Source organism: Pantherophis guttatus, chromosome 10, assembly GCF_059756535.1.
Source record: "Pantherophis guttatus breed Tessera chromosome 10, ASM5975653v1, whole genome shotgun sequence".
Lineage (NCBI taxonomy): Eukaryota > Metazoa > Chordata > Lepidosauria > Squamata > Colubridae > Pantherophis > Pantherophis guttatus.
The window spans coordinates 28,001,258-28,029,226 of record NC_142072.1 but is presented as its reverse complement, the minus strand read 5'-3'; the positions used below and the strand labels follow the sequence as shown (position 1 = coordinate 28,029,226).

Below are 27,969 nucleotides of genomic sequence, written 5' to 3'. Positions count from 1 at the left end.
GGAGTTTTTATTTATGGAAATGGGCCAATTCAGAGGACCCAGGCAAGTGTTTGTGGCACACAAGGAAAGGGCTTTTGTCCTCCTACTTAGTTTTGAGCTTTTGACAGGCACCTGGTTGGTTTCTGTGAGATGTAGGGTTCCTAGACAAAGAATATTGACTTTCTCCAACTCTATTTCATCTTGTCCTCACTGGAAGTGATTTAAACAATGCTGGAGGCCTATGGATGTATCACCAGACTGTGTTTCTTGCTAGTTTTGCTCTGCACAGTTTGGAGAACTTAACAACCAGATAATTTGGTAAATGATGCAAGCCACCCTGAGGACTCTTCTCAGTGACGGGGGCAAGAGTACCCTTAAGGGACTCAGGACATCTGCTGGAGAATTGACTGCTCCATTGTCACCCAAGTCCGGAACTGTGCTCAGCTGAGCCAAATTTCTCCTCCCTTCCATGCAGCTTCTGTTTATTTGCTGGAGATCTGGACAGGCCTGTTCCAGGCTGCTGAGCTGTGACACTTTAGGGACATTATTTATTTACACTTTCTGCAAATGAAATGTGTTCTTCCAGTTTCTGTTTCCTGTTTTCCCACAGCACAGAGCTTGCATCCTGTTGAGAAACCTTTGGAGTCTGCCACTAAATTACAAAGAAAGACAGGGACTGAAGGTTGCTCACAGTACAGTTTTCTTTCTGTCTTCCACTCCATCCACAATATCTTCTTCTAGCCCACAGCAATTCAGTTTGTGAGTCTCAGAGCCAAATGGCTTGGTGGGGATGCCCAGATCATTTTTCAATGAGCAGATTTTGGAATAAAGGCTAGCAGGGGTTGGTGATGGATGTGGGAAAGGAAACTTTTCTTTATGAGAGCAGGGAACTGGGGAGATCTTCAGAGGTAGAAGGCCTGTTTAAAGAGCTAATCTATGGATGCAGCATTTATTGGTCATCCTAGCTAAATGGCTAAAAGAAATCAAAGTCCAGCATAACATCATTTAAAATAATATTGACCACTAATAGAGTAGCATTGGCAAAGAGTCAAGATGATAAAAGGACACTAAAGCATCTTTAATCATTGACTTTGGACAAAGACAACACCAGAGCAGAATTTAGCCACTGTCATGTTAATAATTGAGGTGATTGCTAATCATGCAATTATAAATGTATACTTTCACTAATTCTTTGTGGCTCTTCCTCTGTTTGGTTTAGAAAGAAAATAAGTAATCGTCTTACAAAAGGAGCAGTACCTGTCCAGTGGCTTCATGTGGTCAGATCCATTCTGGGCTGGGTGTTTTCCTTCCCAGACAAGGGCCTTGGGTCAAGGCAGGAAGAAAGATGTTTGAAGCAGGCACAGACCATTATATAATGGCTAGTCCTTTCCCAGGACAGCGGAGGAGGTCCAGTTAGGTCTTTCTGATGGTCAGGGCCACAGGATGACTTGATCTCTAGCCTTCCTGATTGTCTTTGAGGCAATCAAAATTATCCTGAATCCTGCACCATCGAAGATATTTCTCAATCCCCCCTCCCCCCCCAAAAAAACCCCAAACCCCAAAATACTGGCTTTCCAGAGTGGCACAGTTCCAATCTCCAGTATGGTGACAAGCCTCCAGGAAACAATCCTGATCCAAGGCATCAATATGTTGGGGAACCAGAATGCAACTTTTGAACATTTGGACTTGTGCTGTTTTTGTAGATGGAATTCTAGGAGCCCTATATGACATTTGATTTATTCCTGGCTTTAGAAACTTTTAAGGGCAGATGGCATAAAATTGTCATTCCTGCGCAAAGGAAGTTTTTGGACCACCTTGGGCATGATCCAAAATTGGCCTTGATATCCATGCATGACTTGCTCTGAGGCGTTTCCCTGTATCCTCCTTTTGAGTTTTTTGAGTCACTCTTCCCCATCAGAAGATCACAATTTTCACTCTGCAACAACTAATTATATGCCATCAAGTTGGTGTCTACTCTTAAGAACCACCTACAGTAGATAGCTTTTCTCCATACATTTTCTTCTTCTTTGTAATATATACAAGACCCTCACACCAATTTGAGTAATAGTAAAAGTGGTTGCATTGGTATCTTACAGAAGAAAAAATCTGGGGAAAACTGATCCATAAATCTTGATCTCGTGCAGATTCTTTCCCATATCCCTGCCCCAGTGAATAGTTCGAATTTCTGTGGGGTGTGTGTGTGTGTAGGTGGCATCTTGGTGCAACAGAGCCTGTTGGCTCCTGCCCATTACTTGCTGGAGTTCTAGTAATGTGGCAGGGTCCAAATAATCTGGAATTTCCCTCTTTCTTCTTTTCTTTCTAATTCCATTATAAAAGTTCCACAAATGCTTGAAAAAATGTTCATAGATATCTGCAGTCGTCAGAGTCATTGCTTTTCTTGGATGGGAAGGGGGATTTCTTTTGTTCCCTGGTTTTGGAAGATTCCAGACCCAATAGTTGAGGTCCCTCCAAATATAAGCATATTTACCACCTCTTATTAGCCATGTCTTTTTTCATTTGCATGTTGATTCTCCCCCCCCCCCACTCCCTGGTCTATTAATAAACCTATTATATTTGTTTGTTTGTTCTGAATCTTGTTTCAGCAATGCTTGGTTTCTTCATACTGAGCAAGTTTTGCAAAAGCAACTCCCGTTTTTGTTACAGTTCTAATTAACGGATTGTGTGAATGCGTCCTCTGATACTTATGATTAGGTCAAAGATACCCAACATGTTTGGGATGGTGGACCTGCCTGGCATAATGAGAGCCTTTGCACCTTATAAAACAACTGTTGAGAAAAGAGTTTCAGCACAAAACACTCTTTTAATAGAAGGCAGATTTGGCAGGAGGGTTGATAACATTTCTCTGGAACCCCAGTAGGTGCAGTCCAAATTTTCTAAGTCATCCATGATAACTATGGACTTGTCCCATCCTGTGTGGGACTATCCTGAAGTGGTCCATCAAATCGGTATAGTCCCTTTGCAAAAAGAGCTTTGCAAGCCTCCAGGCCTAGCTCTTCTCCAGAGAAGATTGGGATCTTTTGTGTGGAATTGTCTTCTCCTTGGTGGTCAAGGAATGTGTGACCATTCAAACACTCTGTTCACTGAACCCCCTGCCTCTTTCTGCTACTCTTTACTCAACGTTCTTGGAGAGTTTTCTGATGACGGTGAAAGAGAGTGTTGCTTGTCAAGCACCACCACTGAGCTCTTGACCCAAGTCTGTTCTCTGTTGCTTTCTGCTGGTTCTCACCTGCTTTCCTTTTGGGTGCTTCTAGAAATTAAGAAGATAAAATTACATTAGGAGGAGGTTCAGAACACCCTCCAATAATTACTCAGCTCAGTTTAGAGAGGTATTAAATGCCCTTTTGATTAATATTTTAGGAAGGCTTTTTCTTTGCGGCACCATCTTGCTTAGAATGAGATAATGTAGTAGTCAGAGAGGAGCCAAATGACAAAAAAACCAAAAAACCCTCTTTGCTGTGGGGCCTCCAGTAGCAGGGTTATGTTTGGGTGGAGTCTAAGCTCTGTGATGTTTCTGGGGTGCCTGGGGTTCTCCCCCACCCCTCAAAGAGCTAATAGCACAAAGAATGGTTCAATCAGGTTTCTGACACTGGGCAGACACGCGGAACCAGTCAGCCTGGCACTTCTGGCAGTTGAAGGGCCGCATTTTGGCACTTGAGCAATTTTGGGAAACTGAATCAAGGGAGCCTCAACCGGTAGCTTTGTTATAGCAGAACACTAGATCTTGCTTTGCGTGGAATAGAAGGGAACCCCAGCTGTGTCTGCAAATGTCTTGGTGGTTCAAGAAGCAAGTTAGAGAAGGGAAGGGACAACTAAGCAGAGGTGACTAATTTATGGTGACATTCAGAGTTCCCCAGGGAGATTCCAAAATGAAATCAAGGCATGATTTGATATTGGAAGGCTATTTGTACCTATGGTTTCCTGTGTACAATTACTAAGAAGATTTGAAGGAGAGAAAAAGATTTTTGATTCTGATCACTCTAAGACTGAATCTGAAACCATTTTATTAGCAAATAATGAATGACATGTCGTTAAAGTTAAAATGCTTATTGAAATTTTCAGCAGAATGGGCTAAAACCTTTGGTTGTAACATACAAATAGAACAAATGGAGAATATATGGATGAAAGGACTGAATTATATTCTGTTACAATCTTAAAGATAATTTTTATAAAATGACGTATTGTTGATATTTCTCACAGGAAAAATTGCCTAAAACATATAAAGGTACTTCAAATTTATGCTAGAAATATGAACAAGAGGGGACTTTTTAAATCACGTTTGGTGAACATGTAAAAAATAGGTTAAAAAGAATTGGATCAAAATACATACATTAATTCAGAAGATTTTAAAAAATTAATACACAACTGAAGTCAGAGGAGTTTCTTTTGGGGTGGATAAGAAGTTGGAAAAGAAAAATAGTGGAACTTTGATACGGGTTTGATGATTAGAAAAAATAGTAGATGATAGAAAAAAAAATTAAATTTAGCCATAAAGTAAGAGTTTAATTTACTCTTGTAAAAGAAAATCAGAAATCATTTCATTATATTACATTTCTGCCCCTTCCCCCTTTCCCCTCCTTTCCCTTTCCCCTTTTTCCTCCCCTCTCCTCTTTTCCTTTCCTTTAAAAATCTAACAGTAGATTACAACGCAAATCCTAGTTTGCCGATTGACAAGCAGTTTCTGGGCTATAGGCACCCTTACTGACAAGGGTGAGAGTTCAGCCGTGAGTGCCGGCTCAGGCTAGGTGCCTGTCCTCTTGTGTTGTCCTCCCACTTTGTCAACTTGATGGGGCCTTCAAAAAGTAGGTGGAATTTGTGAGTTGTCATGAAACAGGAGTGTGAAGAGCTGCTGGTAGTGCTGCTCCCATATTGAAATCTGTAGGAGCCACAGGCCTGGCTCTGCTCAAGACTTAACTGAGGCATTGTGTCCTTCCAAAAAGTCCCTTGTGGAGCCATGGAAATTGCTAGAATACTGTTCTAAGAGCCATACACAATCTGATCATGGCACACAGAATCATCTGTTGCATTGCCAAGAACTTTTAATATGTCCATCTTATTCCCCTAGTCCAGTTATTGTTTAATCACTTCTGGTACTTTGTGACCTGATGAAGACTGTTTTGCAGAAACGGCATCCATAACTACCTGAATCCTTGTAAAACGAGGCTGATGCCATCAGTGATACTATAATATCTAGTTCTTTTGTCTTCTTAATTTACTTTGAAGTTTCCAAGCATCTGGGTCTTCTCCGGTGACTCTTGTCTAAGCTTTAGCTTCCTCTAAGCAGTTTGCTTCAACTTTATCTATTACTGAATTTATAGAGTCACCCATGTTGTTGGCTGTCTTACAACATTACAGACTACAGTTTGGTACGTGAATTTCTACCCCCTTCAACTTTTGGGCTTCTCTCTGTGTATGGTCTGTGTTTTAATTTTATAGGACTTCTAAATGACAGTAGACTTTTAATAGTGCAGACAGAATTTGCTGAAGTTTATAACTTCATATTATGATTTGTATCGTGCTGGCCATGGTTCCCCATATTTATACATCACTCAGAGCTACATGAGAATACGTCTGTCTGTCTGTCTTTTTGTGATTTTTGAGTCCTAATTGAGTCCTGGTGACTGCCTGGACCAGTTCCTGCAGTTTTCTTGGCAACATTTCTGAAAGGGGTTTGTCCTTGCTTCCTCCTTCCTGGGGCTGAGGGACCAACCCAAGGTCACCCGGCTGGTTTTTGTGCCTAAGGCGGGACTAGAACTCACAGTCTCCCTGGCTGCTAGCCTGGTGCCTTTAATCACAAGAGCGAATTGCTCTCATATTTCCTCTAAAATATCCATACGTGTGTCAGTATATACAGATATGTGGCAGGTGGTGCTTTCTTCTCCCGCAGGGCTGTGAAGCAGTTGCACCAGAAGGGTCCCTGCAAGGAGGTTCAAGGCCTGACTTGACTTTGTGGGCAGCTGGGCGTGTTTAGCTCTCATTTTAAGTCACCTTTGACTTTAAGAAATCCCTTTCTTTTATGCTAAGTGCTTTTGTTATGGGGATATATTTACCTTGAATGGAGACTCCTAGGGAATGTCTGAAGGTTTAACGTAGCCTTTGTCTTTAAGGGGCTTTCTGGGTTGCCAGAAGGCCTGGGTTTTTTTCATCATCTACAGGAGGTTCTACAGCCCTTTTGAGTTCCCAGCCACTGAAGATGCATTGTGTAACTCAGAGGGTTCTCTTCAAAAGGATTTTGCTTTGCCAACTGATCAAAATCTTGTTTCTTTTATGCCTACAATTTCAGTTATGTCACTCTTCTATCTGCAAAGTAGGCTAAACCCTCTTGGTCTTAAATTTACTTTTGCTGACTTTGCTTTGCTTGCTCTTTTAAATTATGTTTGCTTTTAACAAGGTAACTTATGGTTTGAGTTTTTCATTTTATTTCTTTATGTGCTTATCACTTAGAAATCTTCCCTCCCCATTCACAAGGTAGGCTCTTCCTAATTTCATTGCCACCACACCCCTGTGCAGTTTCTTTAGCGGGGAAACCAACAATGCAAAGCAGGCTTGGCAACAACCAATGTCAGCCAGCCCACAGCAATCTCTTTTCTCTAAAGTTCCCCAACATGGTGCCCTCCAGTGGTGTTGGGAAATGTTAACTGCCAGAATTCTGGGAAGTGGCAGTCCTGGCACCTCTGGAGGGCACCACATTGGGAAACACTGTTCTCTCGAAACACCTGGGGGCGGGAGGGGTTGTAGATTTTCAGAGGTTGCCTGGGTTACTCTTACAGTACTCAGTTGTTGTTAATTGGAGCAGAAGAGTCTTGAGCAAAGACTGTGCTGAACGCAAGGAAGGAAAGGTTTGGTGTATTTTGGAGATCCTGCTGAGATAGTCTTCTCTAGCCTCATCCCTTCCAGATGTGCTGGATTGTGATTTCCATAACATCCAGCTGGCTTGACCACTAGCCATGTGGAGTTTCCTTGCTTCCTCCCCCAGCATAAGATGTTTGCTGACCAAAAGGTGGGTCCCCAATCCTTGGCAATTTCACAAAGGATAGCTGGGTTTTTTTCAAAACCCTCCTGGCAAGGTTGGGTTCCGAAGTCCAGAGCTCAGCCCTGGGAATAATTTTCTGAGCCTGTGCAGAGGGCCATTCCATAAGGGCATTCTGGATAGGTATATTATGTTTCCATCTTATGCAGTAAAAGTTGGCATTGTTTTCCCAAACGTGGGACTGTTGTGCTTCAGCTGTATGTGCATTTCTCTATCGTTTAGGCAGAGAAGCAGGTAGGGAGGCCTCTTTGAAGCTCAAAGCAGGATAGTGGTAACTACAGTTGCAGTGTTATAACATTTTTGTTATTTTAATCCAGTTGCAATTACTACTGAAGCTACTGTTGCACAAAAACATCTCCCAGCCAGAGGAAATTAGACTTTGACCCAAAGGCTCACCTCTTAAGGCAAACCTTGGTTAGATATCAGGTGCAGAGAAGAGTGCTTCTTTATCTGCATTTCCAAACTGCTCTTTTTGGAAGGTGCTGTTAAAGGGTGAGCAACATGCCTCCCAAGGAGAAAAAGAATGCTGTGGTTCTCCTTGATTATACCTCCCATCCTACAGGCTCCGTTGAAGCCCACAAGCCAAATTCAAAGGACCGCACAGCAAAATCCCACTGATTTTGTGGTGCTTTGGTCGCTTTCATTTTTCCTGCTCTCCAGTTCTGGGAAGAAGGGCTTTGCTGCCCAGCCAGTTTCTGCTTGCCCATCAGAACATTCTGCCTTTCTTACAACCTGCTGGAAATTCGAGTGCAGCAAGCAACTTCTGATTTCTCCCAACAGCCCTGACCTACTTTCCTTCTCCTACAGACATTGTCAGCGAGGGAAGCAAGACAAAGAGGTGCTGGAAAGTTTCAGATTACTTTTTATCGGCCAGGGAGAGGAGTGCAGAATCTTCAAATAATTGATGGTCCCCAAGTAAGATGAGCCAAGGATGCTGCTGGATGGCTGTGGTTGGGGGTCACTGATTAAGCTGTGGTGCTTCAGTCAACCATCTGCTCTCCTCTTTCACCTGGGCTCTGGGCAAGGGGGATTCCTCCCAGCTTTCTTGTTCTGTGAGATCATGATGGCCTTGCTTTGAAGGGAGACAACAGACTGCTTTGGATCTCTCTGCATGGTCCGTTCCGGAGAGGCATCTGCTCCCTCCCTCCCTTGTACTGTTTCCATTGCACTTTCTAAGTGAGCCGAGTATGTGTTATCCTTTGGCAGTGCTGTTCCCAGCTTACGGTGGGGAAGGTGAAACCTGATGGCAAGATGGGCAGCATATAAATGCTATAAATAAATATATAAAATAAGGGCAAAATATAAATTGTGTCCGTAGTTATAATTAAATGTATTTGATGCAACATGGCTCTGATGGAAAGAGTAGGTTGTATTAATTCCACTTCTGCTCCTGAATTCTGGGTTGAGGACCTTCCCTCCCCCCCCCTTCTGTCCAAGGCTCAGTTAAAGAAGACATTCTCCCAAGTTAATGAGTCACCTGATATCATCATTGCCAAAACCCAGCATCTCCTCAGCAGATGGCAAAAAGAAAATGGGGAAGTCTCTTTCTCTGATATATTTTGTGATATATTGGTTGCTGATGGGAACAGGAAAATTCTTGCAACCTCTTTTCTTTCTTAATAAAGCTTGCTAAAGAACTATGGCTGGACGCAGAATTACTTTCTGTTTTAGGCAAATGAGAAGGAGCTGAAACAAATGCATTTGTTTAGGTTCTGCCCCATTCATCCTCTTCATCTTGGGCAAAGACCAAGCCTGTCCTTGAGAGCCAAACATCTCATGAACTTCCTTTTCCCCAGGCAGCTCCATCAAGCATGGAGTCAGCTGTTCCTTTGGTCCGGCCACTTGCATAGGAGGTCAGGCCTATCCCCTTGGGTGAAAAAGAATTCACACTGCAGAGGGATGCTTTAATCTCCCTGCTGGTGCCATTCCAATGGTTGGCTGTGGCAGGAGGGTTCGGAGAAAGCCTCCAGGGGTGCCGGACAGGAAGGCTGTCATTGGTGGGCAGGATGGCTGGAAGCTACTCCCTGTCTCCACAACCATGGTCATCTGCCGGACTCTACCCATGTTCAAGTTCCTTCCATCGAGCTATGTCCAAGGGGAAAGAATTGGAAGTTCTTGTATGATACCCAGCAGGCTGCCCTTTTCTGTTAGTCGTTTACTCTATTTTTTCCCCATTTTTCAGGCAATTCTCATCTTTCCTACCAAATATGAGCGTAAAAGGAGAGATACACAGCAAGCACATGGGCTTATGTTCAAGCTTTGCAAAGCAAGGGTCGGTGGGAAAAGAAGGCCTGTCCCTCATGCCATGATAAAACCTGTTTTTTTCTGTCTTGCTGTCCCCTTGTTGATGCTCCTGCTGGAACAGTGGGGATGAATGAGGCCAGGGTGTCCTCTGGTCTAGTAGCCCAGGGGGTTCTGCCTGGCGTGCCAGCAAACTCTTTTCAGGACCTCCTTCCCAAGGTCCACCACTGGGGCCAGGTGGAGCTTCTCCTTCCCATGCGGCTTCTTGGTGAGCAACCTTTGGCTGCAGTGCCTTCACTCTCGCAAGCGCAGTCCTGGTAACAGGAAGCAGGGCCTGCTGTGAGGCAGGCTTGTGTTCCACACCTGCCTTTCAGCCCAGCAAGCTTCATGCACTAGAGAAGGACGGGGATGCTTGAATTCCTGGGCAAACAGCTGCTGTTCAGACAAGAAGCAGCAACTGGCATCCAGGGTTGCTCTGGCAGTGAAGACAACTGATTGGGTGCCTAGAGGGTGCGCCTGGCTGCCTCTGCGGGCCCCTTGAAAAGACAAGAGCTTGGAAGGTGGTCTTGTTAATCTGGTCTGGTTGCCACTCCTGTCTCTTCCAAGGGGAGGATTGTTTTCACGTGCAACGCCTCCGTTTATTGTGTGCACCGTTGTCCTGTGGGTGCGAGTTGTTTCTGGCTCTTTGGGGAAAGGCAGTCCTGCTCTTTGCATAGCCTTACAGGCGCTTGTTTGGAATGATGAGCAGGGCGTGATTGGATTTGTAATATTTTTTATCCTGCTTTGAAGTTCAAAAGAACACAATCCAAAGCGGCTAATGAAATATCAAAATATCATTCAGAGCTTGGCTTTCTACCAGAGCATGTTTTCACAAGATGGAGAACTCAGATTTTGCACTTCAGAACTAGGTTGGATGCAAAACAAGGCAGGTTCCCAACCTTTTCTGTGTTAGAGATAATTACAGTATATAGAGAGGGAAGAGAGGGGATGAATAGGTTTCGTTCCCAGCTAGGAACATTCCTGGGTGAACTGGGGTTTGGATAGGATTCTGGCTCAGGCAGATACAGTCTTGGTTGAGGATTTGGTTATTGTTTTTTTGAAGTCAGTGTTGGTTTGGACTTTGACCTGGGATCGAATGTCTGTTTTTAGGAGTGGGGGGCTTCTGATTGGAAATGCTAAAGGTAGGGGCTCTACAGCCCACGCCCTTCTTTGTTAGTGCCCTTCAGGTGAGGCTTGGAGTTGCAGTGCCAACGTCTCTTCAGGGCCTTTGCTTAGGAAAGACTGATAGAAGTTGGTATTTCACCTCGGGGAGGGTGTTGGCGCGTAGCTTTCCTTGCTTGGTTCTGCTGTTAGTTGTTTTGGGACACGCATCTTTCTACAGTTGAGGTGTTTGGATTAAATTCAGTGGCTTGTTCACAAATCATAGTCATCACTTCAGGGGTGAAATGCTCCCAGTTTGGACAGGATCACCTGATCCGGTAGCGATGGCGGCGGGTGGTTCGGAGAACCGGTAGCAAAAATCCCTGCGCGCCATGCCCAGCTGAGCCGCATGATCATCAGAGGCCTTTTTTTTTTTTTTTACTTTTAAAAGCATTTTTTCTACAACCTCTTCCGATGAAAAAATGCTTTTAAAAGTAAAAAAAAAAAGCCTCTGATGATCGCGTGGCTCAGCTGGGATTGTCAGAGGCTTTTAAAAGCATTTTTTTCTGCAACCTCTTGGCCGAAGAGGTGGTAAAAAAATGCTTTGAAAAGTCTCTGACGATCCCAGCTGAGTTGCCTGATCGGCAGAGGCTTTTCAAAGCATTAGAAAAAATGCTTTGAAAAGTTAAAAAAAAAAATAGTTGGCCATGCCCACCCAGTCACATTACCCCCCACACACATCAAGCCACGCCCACAGAACCGGTAGTAACAAATTTTACATTTCACCCCTGCATCACTTGTTTAATAAATAAATTGCACTTCATAGAATCATAGGGCTGGAAGGGACCTGCAGAAGGCAGAAGTCCTCCTATCATCTCAAGACAAATCTTTTCTTGAAAACCTCCAGTGATGGAGCACCCACAACTCTGAGGGGGGCAAACGGTTCCATGCTTAGCAGTTCTCATAGTCAGGGAATTCCTCCTCGTTTCCAGGTTGGATCTCCCTTTAATGAGATTCAGCCCGTTGCTCCTGGTCCTGCGCTCTGGTGCTTTGGGGGACAAATCGCCACCCTCTTCCCTGTGACAGCTCTTCAAGTACTGGAAGACTGCTGGCATGTGAGGCTTCCCTTCATTAGGCTAAACATACCCAGTTTCCTTCGCTGCTCATCGTACGTGTTAACCTCCAGACCCCCGATCGCCCCTGTTGTTCTTCTGCCCTCTTTCTCCAGCCTCAGCATCTTTTCTGTATTGGTGACCAGAACCGGATGCAGAATTCCAAGCGAGGCCTTATTTATACAATGCCAGCAGAGCAGTATCATCAGTTCCCTTGATCCTGATACTATTCCTCTGTGGATACAGCCCAGGACTTAGCTGGATTCACACGTGTTAAGTAAACAATAATAGTGGTTTACAAACACAGTGGGCTTCTGTAACAGGTGGAACCTTTATTCTTGAGCAAGGAAGCCCATACGAGGCAGTGGGCCCTGAGAGGCCTCCTTTTTGGCCTCCCGGCCTCCCTCACTTCCTTGTATCACCTTGGTAGCCGCTGAGTGTATTAGTTATCCCTGGGGCTAATTTTCGGACACTCCTTTTAACTTGCTCACAAAATTCCCTGTCTCTTCATTGTTCAAAGAGGTTGAGGGTCCTGCCGTAACTGAGAAACTGAACAAATTGCATTATTAGCTTAGCACAGTGTGTAGGATAGCTACTTGGTTCATTAGAGTTAATGAAAGTCTTGTGTAATCACAGAGGGAAACTGAGAAGTTCACGAGAGGTTTTTCTACTCACCAATCATTCCCATTTTCATTTTGTAGCCCCCCCCCGTGCTTTCAGTTAGAGTGGCAAACATAATTTAAAACGGCAAATGCAGTTTTATGTACATACAGTAATAAAGCATGTCTCTAATCATATGTGGAATAACTTGCCTAGCACAGCTTGAAGACTTCATCCTGCTGTTTCTGTACAAGAGTCTTTTCTATGTGCTCGCTAAATGTGCAAAGTTGGTTCCCAGGCTTCTTGATGATTGCCACGCTGGCTAAGGGGTTCTGGGAGCTGGTGTCCATGGACATCTGAAGGCCCAGAGGTTGGGGAGGTGGCTGTACAGCAGAAGGTTCTGCTAAGTCTGATGGGAAATGCCTAAACAGGATTGAGATTCTGTGCATCAGAGAATCGTCCTTTGGTGGCCTGATGGATTTTTTCTGTGGTCTGATGAGGTTTGTCCTGAAAGCCCCAATTTCAGTCTTCAGCACCTGCTGTGCTGTGGTGAATTGACTGGAATAAGGATGAGGTGGTCCGGGTTAGTGTTTGGATTAGGGTAAGGGTTAGGGTAAGGGTAAGGATAAGGGTAAGGGTAAGGGTTGGGGTAGGGGTAGGGGTTAGGCTTAGGTTTAGGCTTAAGCTTAGGGTAAAAGTAAGGGTTAGGGTTGGGTTAGGGTAAGGGTTGGGGTTGGGGTAGGGGTTAGGGTAAGGGTTAGGTTAGGATTAGGGTTAGGGTAGGGGTAAGGGTAGGGGTTGGGGTTGGGGTAGGGGTTAGGGTAAGGGTTAGGGTTAGGGTTAGGATTAGGGTAAGGGTTAGGTTAGGATTAGGGTTAGGGTTAGGGTTAGGGTAGGGGTAGGGGTTGGGGTTGGGGTAAGAGTTAGGGTTAGGGTTAGGTTAGGGTAAGGGTAGGGGTTGGGGTAGGGGTTAGGGTTAGGGTAAGGGTTAGGTTAGGGTTAGGGTTAGGGTAAGGGTAGGGGTAGGGGTAGGGATAGGGGTTGGGGTTGGGGTTGGGGTAAGAGTTAGGGTTAGGGTTAGGTTAGGGTTGGGGTAGGGGTTAGGGTTAGGGTTAGGGTTAGGGTAAGGGTTAGGTTAGGGTTAGGGTTAGGGTTAGGGTAGGGGTAGGGATAGGGGTTGGGGTTGGGGTTAGGGTTAGGGTTAGGGTTAGGGTTAGGGTAAGGGTAGGGGTAGGGGTAGGGATAGGGGTTAGGGTTAGGGTTAGGGTTAGGGTTAGGGTAGGGGTAGGGGTAGGGATAGGGGTTAGGGTTAGGGTTAGGGTTTGGGGTTAGGGTTAGGGTTAGGGTTAGGGTAAGGGTAGGGGTAGGGGTAGGGATAGGGGTTAGGGTTAGGGTTAGGGTTAGGGTTAGGGTTAGGGTAGGGGTAGGGGTAGGGATAGGGGTTAGGGTTAGGGTTAGGGTTTGGGGTTAGGGTTAGGGTTAGGGTAAGGGTAGGGGTAGGGGTTGGGGTTAGGGTTAGGGTTAGGGTAGGGGTAGGGATAGGGGTTAGGGTTAGGGTTAGGGTTTGGGGTTAGGGTTAGGGTTAGGGTTAGGGTAAGGGTAGGCGTTGGGGCTGGGGCTGGGGTAAGGGTAAGGGTTAGGGTTAGGGTAAGGGGACGCCTGGGTGTTGCTGAGATCCCTCCAACTGCAGTTGGGAGGCTGGGTGAAGTTCTGCACTCTTCCATTGGCAGAGAGGGAATTTCTTAGGGAGAAATGAGGCGGAGGGAATGCTGCTGATTTTGGTGCATAAAGACATTGTGTTAGCTCTGTGGTGTTTTGTGGCAAAGCTTCCGCCAGAAATGCCCTTGAAAGCTGGGATTTTGGAGGCTGCTGCCGCCTGGCAAAGCAGCTCAAGGCCATTTTAGTTCAAAGTGAAATGGGCGCCCCTCTGTCCGGAGAGAGACCCCAGTCCACCACTGGTGATTCATAGTGCAGAGAGGCCGTGATTCCTCCTGTGAAGGGTAGTGATGCGGAAGGAATGGGAGAAGGGGAGGGTGAGCGGAAGAGGAGGGGAGAAATGGTGGGGGGGCATGTAGTTCCCTCAAGGATCCTGGCCAGGTTTATGGAAAGCTCCTCCTGGGAGGCCGAACAATTCTGAAATTTCAAATTTGGTAGCAACATTTTTTTCCCACCAATGCCAGGGATGGCAGAACTTTGACTTTCCTCCAAAGTCTTTGAGGTTAAACATTGTAACATCAAATTATTTTAAAACAGAATAAGAGAGTTGGAAGGAATCTTGGAGGTCTTCTAGTCTAACCCCCTGCTCAAGGAGGAGACCTATTCCGGACCAATGGCTGTCCAGCCTCTTAAAAGCCTCCAGTGGTGGAGTACCCACAACTTCTGGAGGGAAGCTGTTCCACTGGTTAATTTTTCTCACTGTCAGGAAATTTCTCCTTAGTTCTTGGTTGCTTCTCTCCCTAGTTAGTTTTCCTCCATTGTTTCTTGTCTTGCCTTCAGGTGCTAGCTAAGGGGATGGGTGGGTCCACATAAGGATTCAGTGTCGGTTTGAAACTAGCTTTGGGCCACCCAGATCTCAGGTAAAAGCTGATTTATTTATGATTCAGCTGCAGTCTTGTGGAAGCAGTATTGAACTGTGGCTTTCTGCAACTTGTGGCTGGTCTGTTATGGACACCCCTGCCTCATCTGTCCTTCCTCCAGCTTGTTGGGCTTCTGGACTTGCAAGGGGAAAGGGGGCTTGGCTCTTTTTCAGCTCCCCTTTCTAGGAACTGCTGTATTGTTAAATGACCAGAGAAGGGAATGTAATGTGAAAGGTGGCTGCAGATGGGGTGAGGATATTGGCAAATGGCTCTTCATTTCCCTTTTTTTATTGTGGGGGGAGAGATTTTCATTGCTGTAAGACCTGTGGCAATTTGGACATTTTGCTTCTTATTGTTGGCATTTTGAAGTTGGCAGGATAAAGACGATCACAGATTGTTTTCCAATTGCTTTTGAGAGCTTGGAGTTGAAACAGCGCTTGTGCAAAAAATCCTCAATTGCCAGCCTTTGGCCCCGGGTGTAGATAAAGTTTGATTGCTGATTGAATCCCTGGTGGGCTTTGCTTCCTTTTGTTTCAGCAGGCTGCCATTGTAGTTTGCTCAGCAAGGTTGTGGGAACCTGCCAGTGAGGCTCTGCAGTGTGTAGACCCCGTTGCTGTTTATAATACTGCACCAGATGGGTTGACTTGGGGGGAGATGTTTCTAGATTCCTCCCATTGGCCAGGATTGCTGTGTCCCACTTCGTCATGGTCTGTGGGGATGAGCTCAGCAAGCAGGAGGGAGAGCTGCAGGCTGGTGTGTAAAAGATGGCTCAGCCCGCAGAAGGAGGGAAGCCTTTCAGAAGGGACCCTCTCTGGTTTTCTGGAGAGTAAAAGGAAAGGGGGGGGGATATTTTCAGCCTTGCAACATTCTATTGATGTAACCTTACAATGAGGAGATACAATATGCTTCTTGTCTAGACTATCTCACAGGGATAACACACTTTAACTTACAATAGTGGTATTCACAAATTGGCTAACACATGATTTATTTTATCATGATTTGCTGAACAAGCCATGATGGTTTGGATGAACATGTTTACAAGTCACAATATCTAGTTTATGCATCACATTAAGCCAACGTCACACAAACCACATAAGACTGTTGTTTGTGGTGGTTCTGCCCATTTAATGGCTTTAACTACAATTAATCTGTAGTTATTGATGTAGTTTTCCTTTCCATGTTTTGCACATCATGGAAAGTGCCTGTTTCATTTCTTTGTTGGCCGCATGTCTCCCTGAGTGCTGTGTCCAGAGCACTTCAAGATTTGGATAAATGAAAAAAGGTTTACTTTTTAAGCATTAAGTGCTTGGTGAATATTTCCTTTCAGGTACCTGATAACTCTTAAAGGGTGGAAAGGCAGCCTGCAAATGTGTTTCTTGGGAGAGGGATGCAGAAAAAATGCACCCCTTGCTCTGAGAGAGTAGGAAGGAGACAGTAAATTTGGAAGGAGGTTTAGTAGAAGCACCAAATGAGAGGAAGGATTTGGGGTGTGGGCAGAAGTGGAAATGAGGAAAACTCCCCCTCCCCCTCATCTAGGGATCTGGGGAAAACATTTTCAGTTACTGCAAAGGCTGAGGATAATAAGAATTGTAGTCTAACACATCTAGACAGCTTCCTGTTATAAATATCACACATGGTTACTCTGTGACTTAAAAGCTTCTTTCTCACCAAAGACTATAGGGAGATACTCCTTTCTTTCGTGGCATATCTGCTCCTCCTGCTTGCTATTACCCTGTTCCTTCCTGGTGCTTTTGAGGAATTCCTTGGGTGGACGCTGGTTTAAAGCTTGGCTTCCCCTCATTGCCTTTCTCTCCATTCTCCTTGACACCCAAAGAAAGGCTGGTGAGAATTTGGTGCCTTTTTGTGTGTGACTTGGTTTGTGTGTGTGGGGGGGGGGAGGCATGGAGGAACCCAACACCTCCGGCTGGCTCACAGATGGGGCCACCCTATGCTGCTCTGCTGGTTTGCCTGGGGAAGAGGGAGGGGTGTGGGGGCAGGGTTGGCTGGTGACCAATGAGGCCTTTAAGCCCCATTTCATCAAATAAGGAAGCAGAGGGCCGGCCAGCGCCAGGAGGGAGGCTCTGCAGGGAGAGAGGGAGCAAAGGGCAATCCGACTAGGTGCCTGGGATTCAGAGCCGGACAGGCAGTGGCCGGAGACGGTGGCTGCAGGCTCCTCAACCCTTTGGGCCACGGTGGCAGCTCCCTCCAGCTGAAAGCAACAGATGAATACCGAGAAGTATCGGAAGTTCCTGGATGGGCTCAACAACCTGAAAGGTAGGCCAGCCCTGCCTGGTGTGTGGAGAGCGGCAAGGGGCGCACCTTGGAATGGCACCTTGGGGGTGAGAGCACCTGCTGCTGCCCCCCAGGAGGGAGGGTGGGTGCTCATCAGTCCATTGGGAAGCTTGGTTGGTAGGTGGCTGTCCACACGTTCCACTCACTTGTGGACCAGTGGCGAGATTGGGAGGGAGGTCTCCCCTGCTCTTCCCTGGAAAGGCAGCTGGGTTGGGAGAGAAGAGGGGTCCCAGCAGCCTCAGATCCTCAGCTTTCCAGGCCAGGAGCAGTGTCCCTTTGCCCTGTTCTGGCAACCCTGGTTTGGCATGAAAGAACCAGTCCCGCAAAAACCTTTCAGACGGTGTCCCCTGTCCATCATCCCACCCCATCTTGGTGGGCAGGTGGGCAGGAGCCAGAGTTTGAACTCAGGGCCTAGGGGACTCCTTGCCTCAGGAGAGGAAAATGCTTCAAGGAAGAATTTCCTGCTTTCTGCCTGAAAAGGGGCTCTGAAAAGGGCTGCTCTTTAGTGAGCCCCAGCAGAGAGCTGGGAGAAGTCTGGAGAACAAAAGAGGCCCTGCTGTGTGCAGCCCTTGTCCATTTTGGGAGGGGCTTGTAAAGCCCCTGGGGAGGGACGAAGCAGTCTAGATGGCAAGGAGCAGGTGCTTCGATTAAACCTGATCCGTCTGCATCCAAATCATGACAGACTGAGATCCTGCCTTCTGCTCTAGAAACCATTCAGCTCCCAGCCCCATTTTTTCCACTACCTTCCCCCAAAGATCAGGAATGGGAAGAAATATGCCAAGAGGCCTTGGATCAAGTTCTCCCCAGCCCCTTGCAGCAGGTGGGGAGTTCTGCCCCGCCCAAACTGCCAATTTTGGTATGGGTGATGTGCCCACTGGGGAATCGCTCGGCTGGGTGCTGGCCTTTCCGTGTCCCAAAGAGGTTGATGAAGCTGGGCTCAAATTAAGTGCAGTTGTGATTGGAGCCCCTGCTTTAGCCAAGGAGGTGCTTTGTGAGCAGAAGTGTGGCTACCGCTAGCCTTCGACTTACAATAATTCATTTAGTTAGTAACCATTCAAAATTACAGCGGCACTGAAAAAAGTGACTTACAACCGGTACTCACACCTGCAGCCATTGCAAAGTTCCCCACAGTCGCATCGTCAAAATTCAGGTGGTTGGCAAGCAGCCCGTCTATTTAGACTGTGATCGTTGAAAAAACACCACGCCACATGATCATGGTTGGTGACCAGAGACCAAGCGTCGCTTCCTCAAGAGTCCCAGCCTGCTGTCCTTCGGTCTTCCATGTTGGGCAGAGGTCCATGTAAGAGTCCTGCTGCCCATGCCAGCTTCATTGGAAGAAGGCTAAGCTGGTGCGTGGAAGGTTGCCACTTGGCACAGAACCTAAAACAGCCTCATTGCAGATAAAGCTCACGGGATGACGTGCCTGTCCCGCCTCTGCATGTCCTTCCCCAAAAGAGTCGGGGCCCCCCTCTCTCTCAGGGGTGGTCAGCCGGGCTTTTTCTGGAATGGGCCAATGCAGGTTAAAGTTTTGTTTTTTAAATGAATTTGCTGCTGGACATCCCCCTGCTCCCCCCTCCAATTTTTGGACTTATTGATAATCATTCTGATTTCTAAGCACCAGAGTTTGAAGCACATGCTATTTATTTTGCTAAATTTTTCAAACTTCACAGCCCAAGTCCTGAATGCCAGGGAATTGTTTGTGTGTGCGTTCCAAGTGGACTCTTTCCTTCATATGGTCCTTTACATACTTCAGAACTGATCTGACCTGAATCAAATAGGATCCAGTTCAGTGGTGGGTTGCTTCCGGTTCGTACCGGTTTGCAAGAACCGGTAGTAAAAATTTATAGTAGTTTGGAGAACCGGTACTAACATTGGCTGGCCACACCCCTGAACCGGTCCTCAGCCTGGTCACCACTCGCTTACCCCGCCCACCTCATCAGAGGCTTTTTTTTTTTTTTTACTTTTAAAAGCATTTTTTCTACAATCTCTTCGGCCGAAGAGGTTGTAGGAAAAAAAATGCCTTTAAAAGCCTCTGACGATCCCAGCTGAGTTGCCTGATCGTCAGAGGCTTCTAAGAGCATTTTTTTCTGCAATCTCTTAAGGTTGTATAAAAAATGCTTTTAAAAGTAAAAAAAAATAAAAAAATGGCCATGCCCACCCAGTCACATTACCCCCCACCAAGCCACGCCCACAAAATAAGCGACACCCACAGAACCGATAGTAAAAAATTTTAGAACCCACCCCTGATCCAGTTGAAATTAAACTCTGAATGTCAAGATTTTTTTTAGTGTTTATCAGCTGATTGCAAGGTTCTGGGTAGCAAAGGTGAACTTAAGTTAATTTAGCACCATGCCAAGAGCTGTCATTTACTTGTCCAACTTCCTCTTTCATTTCTTCCTATCTGTTGTGCTGGGTTTACCGATTGCTTGACTTCATTCCAGAAAAGAGGTCACGTGTTTTCATTTCTTACGATGGATTTTTATCTGTTGGTTACTTAGACTCTATATCAAGGTGAAATGCTGTCGTTAAAAGGAAGAGCTTGGATTGGGCCTCAGTCTGTCAAAGAGCTTTCTGTCTGCCTGTGCTGTCTACAGCTGGTGTCCGGAGCCTCCGATCTCAGCCTGCCTTGCCTGCAGCTGAGGGAGCCAAGCAACTGTGTGGAATTAAGGGCAGGCATTCTTGGACAAACTCCCCCCCACCATTGTAGCCATGGGTCAGGATTAGGACCAGGGACTGCCAGACAGCTGAATATTTTATTTCAGCATTGGTGCCTTTAAGAAATTAAAAATGCTAACTCTGTCTTCTCTTCTGTCCTCTCTGATACTGTTTCCTGAACAGATCAAAGCTGTTTCTGAGGGTGGTGGGTTTTTCCCCCTTAACTTGGCCCTATGGGAGTTGCCTTCCATTTCTGCCCCTGCCCTCTTAAAATCCTCCTTGGTGCTTTCCAAGGCTTAAGGCCTTCTGGATTCCTAGTGGTGGGGTCTTTAGAGGTGTTTGGGGCATTCTGCTCTGGAATCATGAACTTCAAATGAATTGTGGGGAGAACCCCAAGGGCAGGGAGTTAAGGAATGTGAAGGGGCCTTTGTCAGAGTGAGTAAATTTCTAGGAGGAAGCTGGATATTTCTGGGACACTGGTTGATATCTATCTTTGTGGCTCTTTTGTGAGACTTCTTCTCCCTCCATTCATTCTGTTGTCATTGGGCTGCAACAGGCAGGGATGCCTCCATCCTTTGCTCTCTAAGGAAAGACTCTTCTTGGAAGCTGGAACGTCCAACTCAAGGGAAGCAGTGAAGACCACCTAAATTCAGCATTGGATTGGATGAGACAGAATAAGCTGAAATTAAAATGGACAGAGAGGAAGACGTATGAGCGAAAGGCTGCAGTTCAATCTGTTTTGAATAAGATTGCATTTTTTGCTGAAAAAGGAGGTATGTCGGAATGACATGCTGTCTCCGCTATAGTGTGTTCTACAAGAGAGAAAAGTGTCCCAAAGACACCCACCCCTAATGCAAAGGGCAGCAGCTGGGTTGGTAGGTGGTGCAAATTTGTTTGAAGGCAGGGTGGTGCAAGGCCTGGGGTCCTGTTCTGAATCCCACCTGACTGTTGAGAGTTGCAAGAGAAGCCCTCCCTCCTACTGACCAAGGCCTGCCTGCCTCTCTGGCAGATTGGAGCAGAGGGCCCCCTCCTGTGCTGCTTCCAGACCACAGTATCCCTTCCCTGCAGGAAATGCATTTCATTCTCAGTTTTCCATAGCTGGGAAATCAATAAATGGATCTCTTTCGCCAGGCTTTTTAATGTTAGATGATTTCCAGTGCCAAAGTTATTGTCAATTTTAAGGTTAGCTGTCCATGTTCTTATATTGTTGGGGTTTTTTACTTTTTGTAACTCGCCTCACGTTCTTGCCAGAGAACAAGGTGAGGTATAAATCATGTAATAATGGACTCTGCAGGCTCATTTGCAAGGCCTTGCTGGATGAAGCACAGACGGTTTTCCATCTGAATTAGAGCGAAGAAGAAGTAAGCTTGGGCAGAACGGAGGCTCGTGAGTTCAAACTGGAATCCTGTCTGAACAGGCCCAGCCCTTAATCCAAGCTGCTTCAAGACTAGTGGTGGTTATTCAGTGGCAAGGAAATGGACATTCTGCAAATGACTATATGTTGTCCCTCGTAATGTTAGTCAAAGGCTGTGATCTGATATTTTAGATCCAGTTTTGGTCAAAGCCCAGGCTAGTCATACACCACACCAACCCAAGCCGTGATTGCCTTGGATGCAGAATAAATGCAGAATAACAGACTTGGAAAGGAACCTGGTGGGGGGGGGCTTCTAGTCCAACCTCCTGCCCAAGCAGGAGTCCAATATCATTCTGGATAAATGGCTGTCCGGTCTCTTCTTAAAAACCTCCAGGGGTGGAGCACCCACCACTTTTGAAGGCAACTTCTATTCCACCAGTTCATTATTCTCACTGACAGGAAATTTCTTCTTACTTCTAGGTTGGATCTTTCTTTGATAAGTTTCCTTCCATTACATTTTGTCTTGCTCTCAGGCAGCACACTGCTGGCTCATACTTAAATGATTGTCCACTAGGACTCCTAGATTCCTCTCACAGTTACTGCTATTGACTCACATACCACATATTCTATACCTGTGCATTTGGTTTTTCTTGACTAAATGTAAAACCTTTTTTGCCACTGAATTGCGTTTTGTTGGATAGTTCAAGTCTTTCAAGAACGTATTTCCCTCAGCTTGCTGTCATCTGCAAATTTGATGAGTTCTCCTTCTATCCCCTCATCTAAATCATTGATGAATATGTTGAAGAGTACTGGGCCTAAGACAGAATCTTGTGGTATCCCACTGCTTCTTTCCTTCCATGTAGATGTAGTTCCATTGAGGACTACACACTGGGTGTACTGTAGTTGTTCAGCCAGCTTGTATCCATCTGTTGGTGATGCTGTCTATCCCACATTTTTCTATCATACCGAGAAGTATACTATGTCCACATCATTTCGCTAGTCCACTATTTTGGTCCATTAATTCAAAAGAATTAGCTTGGGAACCCCTGGGAGTTTTACATCATCACAAGCATGATCCAGAAGAGGCTGAAGCACCCGAGAGAGACCAATTTGGGTCCCAGGCAAGTTTTAGTTCAACTTAGCTGGACAGCAACAGAAGTTGGGGAAGATTGTCTACTGCACTGTTGTTACTTACAAAAACAGAGGGACCCATTTCCAAAGTTTTTCTTTTTAGAAAGACAATAGAATGGAATGGAATGGAATGGAATGGAATAGAATTTTTTATTGGCCAAGTGTGACTGGACACACAAGGAATTTGTCTTGGTGCATAAGCTCTTGGTGTACATAAAAGAAAAGATACATTTGTCAAGAATCATAAGGTACAACAGTTAATGATAGTCATAGGAAACAAATAAGCAATAAGGATACAGCAACAAGGTTACAGTCATACAGTCATAAGTGGGAGGAGATGGGTGATAGGAATGATGAGAAGATTAATAGTAATGCAGACTTAATAACTAGTTTGATAGTGTTGAGGGAATTAGTTGTTAAGCAGAGTGATGGTGTCCGGGAAAAAACTGTTCTTGTGTCTAGTTGTTCTGGTATGCAGTTCTCTATAGAGTCATTTTAAGGGTAGGAGTTGAAACAGTTTATGTCCAGGATGTGAGGGGTCTGTAAATATTTTCACAGCCCTATTTTTGACTTGTGCAGTATACATGGTCCTCAGTGGAAGGAGGTTGGTAGTAATTGTTTTTTTTTTTTTTTGCAGTTCTAATTATCCTCTGAACTCTTTGTCCGTCTTGCTGGGTTGCAGAACCAAACCAGACAGTTATAGAGGTGCAGATGACAGACTCAATAATTCCTCTGTAGAACTGCATCAGCAGCTCCTTGGGCAGTTTGAGCTTTCTGAGTTGGCGCAGAAAGAACATTCTTTGTTGTGCTTTTTTGATGACATTTTTGATGTTAGGTGTCCATTTTAGGTCTTGAGATGTGGTAGAACCTAGAAATTTGAAGGTCTCTACTGTTGATAGTGTTGTCTAGTATTGTAAAAGGTGGTAGTATGGGAGGGTTTCTCCTAAAGTTCACCATTTCTACGGTTTTGAGTGTGTTCACTTCCAGACTGTTCTGGTTGTACCATGAGGCTAGTTGTTCAACCTCCCACAGTCCTCTTTTTGACTCGTGCAGTATACAGGTCCACAATGAAGGCAGGTTGGTAGTGATCAGGTCAATTAGCTCCCAGGATTACCTGCACAATTATTAATGCAGATATAAAGGCTCCCCTCTCTCTGCATGACTTGAGGAGCAGGGAAATCTGCCTCTTGCCAGATGGTTTCCCAGGTGATGCTCAGAAGTCATCCTTGGTCAGGAATGAACCCAGGGAGTGCTGGAAAACTCAGAGGTTCAAGTGACCATGAGAAGGGCAACAATAGGGCCATCAAGGGGGAGGGGGTGGCTGGTTTGGGATAACAGGAAGCAGCAGCAGCCCTTCTCGGGCATCAGCTCCCTACTTTCTAGATGCAATTCTTTCTTGACTGTTTTATGCTAAGCAAATCAGTGGCAGAAGTGCCACCTCCCTCCCATTGGTGAAGAAGGCAGGGTGGATAAAAATCAATGATTTTTTTAAAAAAATCAAAAAAATCAGATTTTTTTGATTTAAATCGGATTTTTTTGATTTAAATCAGATTTTTTTTAATTTTTATCGAATTTATTTTAATAAAAAACTTTTGGGGTAAAAAGCTATCGTAAGATAGTTTTCTATTTAAGATACATAAATAATTTAGTTTATTCAGCATGAAATGGAGCTTAGTTATGTAGAATGAGGCTGTATATTCTGCAACACTGGGACTATCGGTGAGTCAACAGTGGGGCAAAGGAGTAGCAGAGATGACAGTTGCTCTTTAAAAATTATGATTTAAATCGAGTTGATTTAAATCAAGCCTTTTTACTAGTGATTTAAATCATGATTTAAATCATGATTTAAATCAACTCGATTTAAATCAAATCCACCCTGGAAGAAGGTGCAGCAATTGTGCAATAGCAGCTCCACCCCACCCGCCTTTGAGTTCTCAGATGCGGGAGACCTAATTCCCAGCTGTGGCAACTTCCAGGCAAGTAAATTTCAACTCCCAGAATCCCCCAGCCAGTGTGGCCATATCAGAGAATTCTGGGAATTGGTTCCCATGCCCCAAGGTGCCAAGGTTGGGTGGCCCCCAAAAAGAGGCTGTGGCTGGATATTTGCATTGAGTTAAGCTATGGCTTGCTGGATAAGCTAACATAGTTTACTTCACCTACTGTGTTAACTCGTAAACTGTTCTTGACAAATGGCTGTGGCTGCCTTCACGCCACCTGTGAAGCTGAATCCAAACAAACAGTACTGTGGCTTAGACTAATGTGTGGCTATTTCTTATGTGCTGGCTTTTAAAAATGCCACACAATTCTCTCTAGCTAAACAGGTCCTGCAGGCAGTGAAGACCAGAAGCGTCTGGAAAGCAGTTTGGAGGCAGGTGGCAAAACTCTTCCGCTTTCCTCAAACCGCGTTAAGCCCCCAGTTGCCCCACCCACCTTGGACCTCGCTCTCCCCCATTCCCTCACCAAAAACAGCCTCCGGAGGCGTGTCTTACAGCAGAACCAGATGGCTCTTGGGATAAAGGACTGAAAAGGGAGCAGGGAGGCTGGCCAAATTGCTGGCCGAGGGTGGGGGGAGGAGAGAATTGGCCCTTTGAATTTCTGCCCAGGAAAAGTTTGGAACGTACTTTTTCCCTGCCCTGCCTCCTCTCCAAAATGCATCCCGGTGTTTGTTTTGGGCACTTTGGGTTTTGGCTGCCTGTCATGTGATGATTTCCTTCAACTGGATGCAGTTGAGCTGCCCAAGGTGTCTGCCCGCGATAAGCAGTCCTGGCGGGGAGATTTCTTGGAGCCCCCGAGGGGTGGAGGGATTGGCTGCCTGCTCTTTCCTCCGGCCTCCGCTCTCCTCTGCAGTTGCAAAGCCTGGCAGTCACACAGGAGCTGCAGGCCTGCTGGAGGCTCCTTGCCTTGCTCTGCTCCAGGACAAACGCTGCCCCTCTGCAAAGGGAGCCCGGAGCCCTGGCTCAGCTGCTTGCAAGCAGCTTCCAGCAAACGATGTGTTTTCTCCTCCCTCTATTCTGCAAAGCTGCAGGAGCAATGTTGGCCCTACCTTGCAGGGTGGTTTTCCAAGGGATATGGAGACCATATGGGCACAAAGTGTGGGGAATTTTATCTGGATATTCCCTGCTCCTGTTTTGGTTCTGCAGACTGAGGTTAGGCTCCATTTTGGCCACAGCACACAACTGTCCCCGAGGCCATTCGGTGGGCCTTTCCACCACTGCTAATTTGTAAAGTGCGGTTCAGTGGCCATGGGTGGTGGGCAGCTGAGGGGCAGTTTCCCCCCCAGCCCTGCAGCAGAGCACGAGCACCAGGACCGTCTCCCACCTCCTCTGCTCCTCCTTGCTGTGGAAAAGGGCGACTCCCACAGCAAGCCAGCCAGTTCCAGGCCGGCCCCTCTGCCCATGCGCCCGGGCTCTTCTTAAGGCCTTGGCCTGGAAATGCCAGCGGGCAGAGAGGAGAGCAGCTGGTCCAAGCCTAGGCTGTGTTGGTGCTGAGATGGGGAGGACAGGGGTCCTATGGTCCAAGCTCTTGGCCCAGAGCCACACTTGGCCTTCTGGCTGCCTGAGGGAAGAAGGAGACACACAGGAGGGGCTGCGAGTTTTAGATCCCTGGCTTAATCTGACTGATGCTGCTTCCTTTTGTTTTTGAGCAAGCTGGTTCGGTTTTTTGCTTTCCTTCTGCTTGAAGTTTGTAATACGTAGCTGGTGTTTGATGTGATGTGTAGTATGCATTCTAACTTTTAGATTGCTTTATTTTAGATTGTTTATAGACTTTTATCATCAATATTTTTATTGCAAAAGTCATTTTAATTTTGCTAATATTATTATTTTTTTTTAAAAAAAGAAACTTATTTCTGGAGCATTCCAGGACCCTGATTACACTCTTATGACAAGTCTTGCCTGGTTTAGTCTGTCTCACCCGTTTCCTTTTTTTCTGCGTTCTGGAATTTGCTCCCTGCCTATTTTGGTTCACAACTTGCTTGCCAGCTCCTGACTACTCAGCTTGATCCTTGTTGAGATCCTATCTAAAGACTCTTGAAATGCATGGTTTAAAATAGTTTCCCCCATTCCACAGTTAGAAGACCTGGCTGTTCAGATGGTATTTCCCTGTCTTGGGTGTCCCATTCAGACCTAAGGGAGAACTGTCTCCAGTACTTCTTAATCCAAGATGCTTCCAGATTCCCCAATTAAGGCTTTCTACAACTGTCCATGTGAGAATCAGTTTGGTGCCAAGGTTAAAGTACAGGAGGCTGGGAGTTCTAGTTTTTCCTTAGGCGTGGAAGTCAGCTGGGTGACTTTGCGCCAGCCCCCACCCCACCCACCCCCCACCCTCAGTCCAGTCCACTTTATACGATTCTTGTAGTTTGGGGTAAAATAAGAAGAGGAAACATTATGTACACTGTCTTGAGTTGCACAAAATGAAGGCAAGATGTAAATCTAATCAATAAAAGTCTTATATTTCTATTATTTTCTATTAATTGATTTTGAAAGAGAGTGAGAAAAGGGGGAAATGTTTCAGAAGAAAAACAGGGTCAAATTCTGTATACATCCAGCAGGGTGATTGTACATTAAACTTCGGATGCTCTGGAATCCAGAATCCCTTGAAGAGTTAGCTTATTCAGCTGTCTCATAAATCTCTTGGAATAGTAGGTTAGGCATTTACTAGGGTAGGGTAGGGTAGGGTAGGATTGGTTTCTACTGCAGACCCTGTTGATTGTGTGATTGACAAGTGTTACATTTGATCTGCTGGTCGACCCATGCAGGTGCCTGGACTGCTCAGCAGGTGGGCAAATGGCACTTTAAGATTTAAAGGAAACCTCTCATTACCCTGTTCCATGGGATTAATTTTGTCAAAATGCTGCAATGGTGAGGACTTGGTTCATTGCGGGACACCAGCTTTCAGAGAAGGCCGGTCACCGTGCTTTGTGCTGGTTGGTTGAGTTGAGCTAAACCACAGTTTAGAGGCAGTTTGGTGTAACGGTTAAAGCATCAGGGTAAAAGCTGTGAGATCTAGTCCTGCCTTGGGGACAAAGACGGCTGGGTGGTCTTGGACCAGTCACTCTCTCTTAGCCCTATGAAGAAGCAGGAGGCAATGGGAAGCCGTTTCCAAAAAAACCTTGCCAAGAAAACTGTAGAGACAAGTCCAGGCAATTGTCAAGAGTTAAAAACTGACTCAAGGAGACAAAAGCACCCCAAACAAAAACAAAACCTATCATAGTTTAACCATCATTGATTAATTAACTCAGATAATTTCACACAACAACATGTTAAAAGTTCAGTCATATTTTATAAGGCGCAGTGGCTGGGTTCACCGATAGTGATGGGATATAGTGATAGCGGCCACGTTTTGGGAGGCTGTGTGTAGCCAGCCTCCAGATTGCATCAGGCTGAATCTAAGTCTCCTTGGGTTCCTCCATGTTGGGTATTGCACCACAGCTTTTTTTCTTTGCTTCTTGAGGGTTGTAGTTGAGGAAAGAGTTCCTTTACAGTCAAAATGGTATTTATATTCCTTCCAACCCAACAGAATATTGGAAAGTTACAGAATTTTACATAAAGAGGCTTCGGTTCCTTTCTTATCTGTCCAATTCCAAGAGAATGTCAAAACTGAACAACACTGTGGGATCAAATCCATGCTCATCTTGCTTGCTTGGCATTTGCGTGTCCTCAGACTGAGTACCGTATTTTTTGGAGTATAAGACACACCTACCTTTTTTGGTGAGGAAAACAAGAAAAAGAAATCTGCCTCTACCTCCCAGCAATTTTGCCGCTTTACTTTCATTTTCGTTTTCAGCATAGCTTGATTAACACAAGAAAAAAAAATCTGCTCCAACAATTTACCTCCTTTCAG

At 45.7% G+C, this 27,969-nt stretch overlaps 1 protein-coding gene across 9 annotated transcripts in view; it reads left to right on the top strand.

Annotated features, from left to right (window-relative positions):
- LOC117663256 (microtubule-actin cross-linking factor 1) overlaps positions 1-27,969 on the top strand; it is a 323,136-nt gene that overhangs the window by 38,687 nt on the left and 256,480 nt on the right. The window contains exon 1 of one of the 9 annotated variants that reach the window (XM_060691386.2): positions 16,733-16,970. The exons of the other annotated variants lie outside the window; for them this stretch is intronic. Coding sequence (XP_060547369.2) covers positions 16,919-16,970 — 52 coding nt within the window. The 5' untranslated portion in view covers positions 16,733-16,918. Of the gene's footprint in view, positions 1-16,732; positions 16,971-27,969 lie in introns of those variants that run through there. 9 annotated transcript variants of the gene reach the window in all.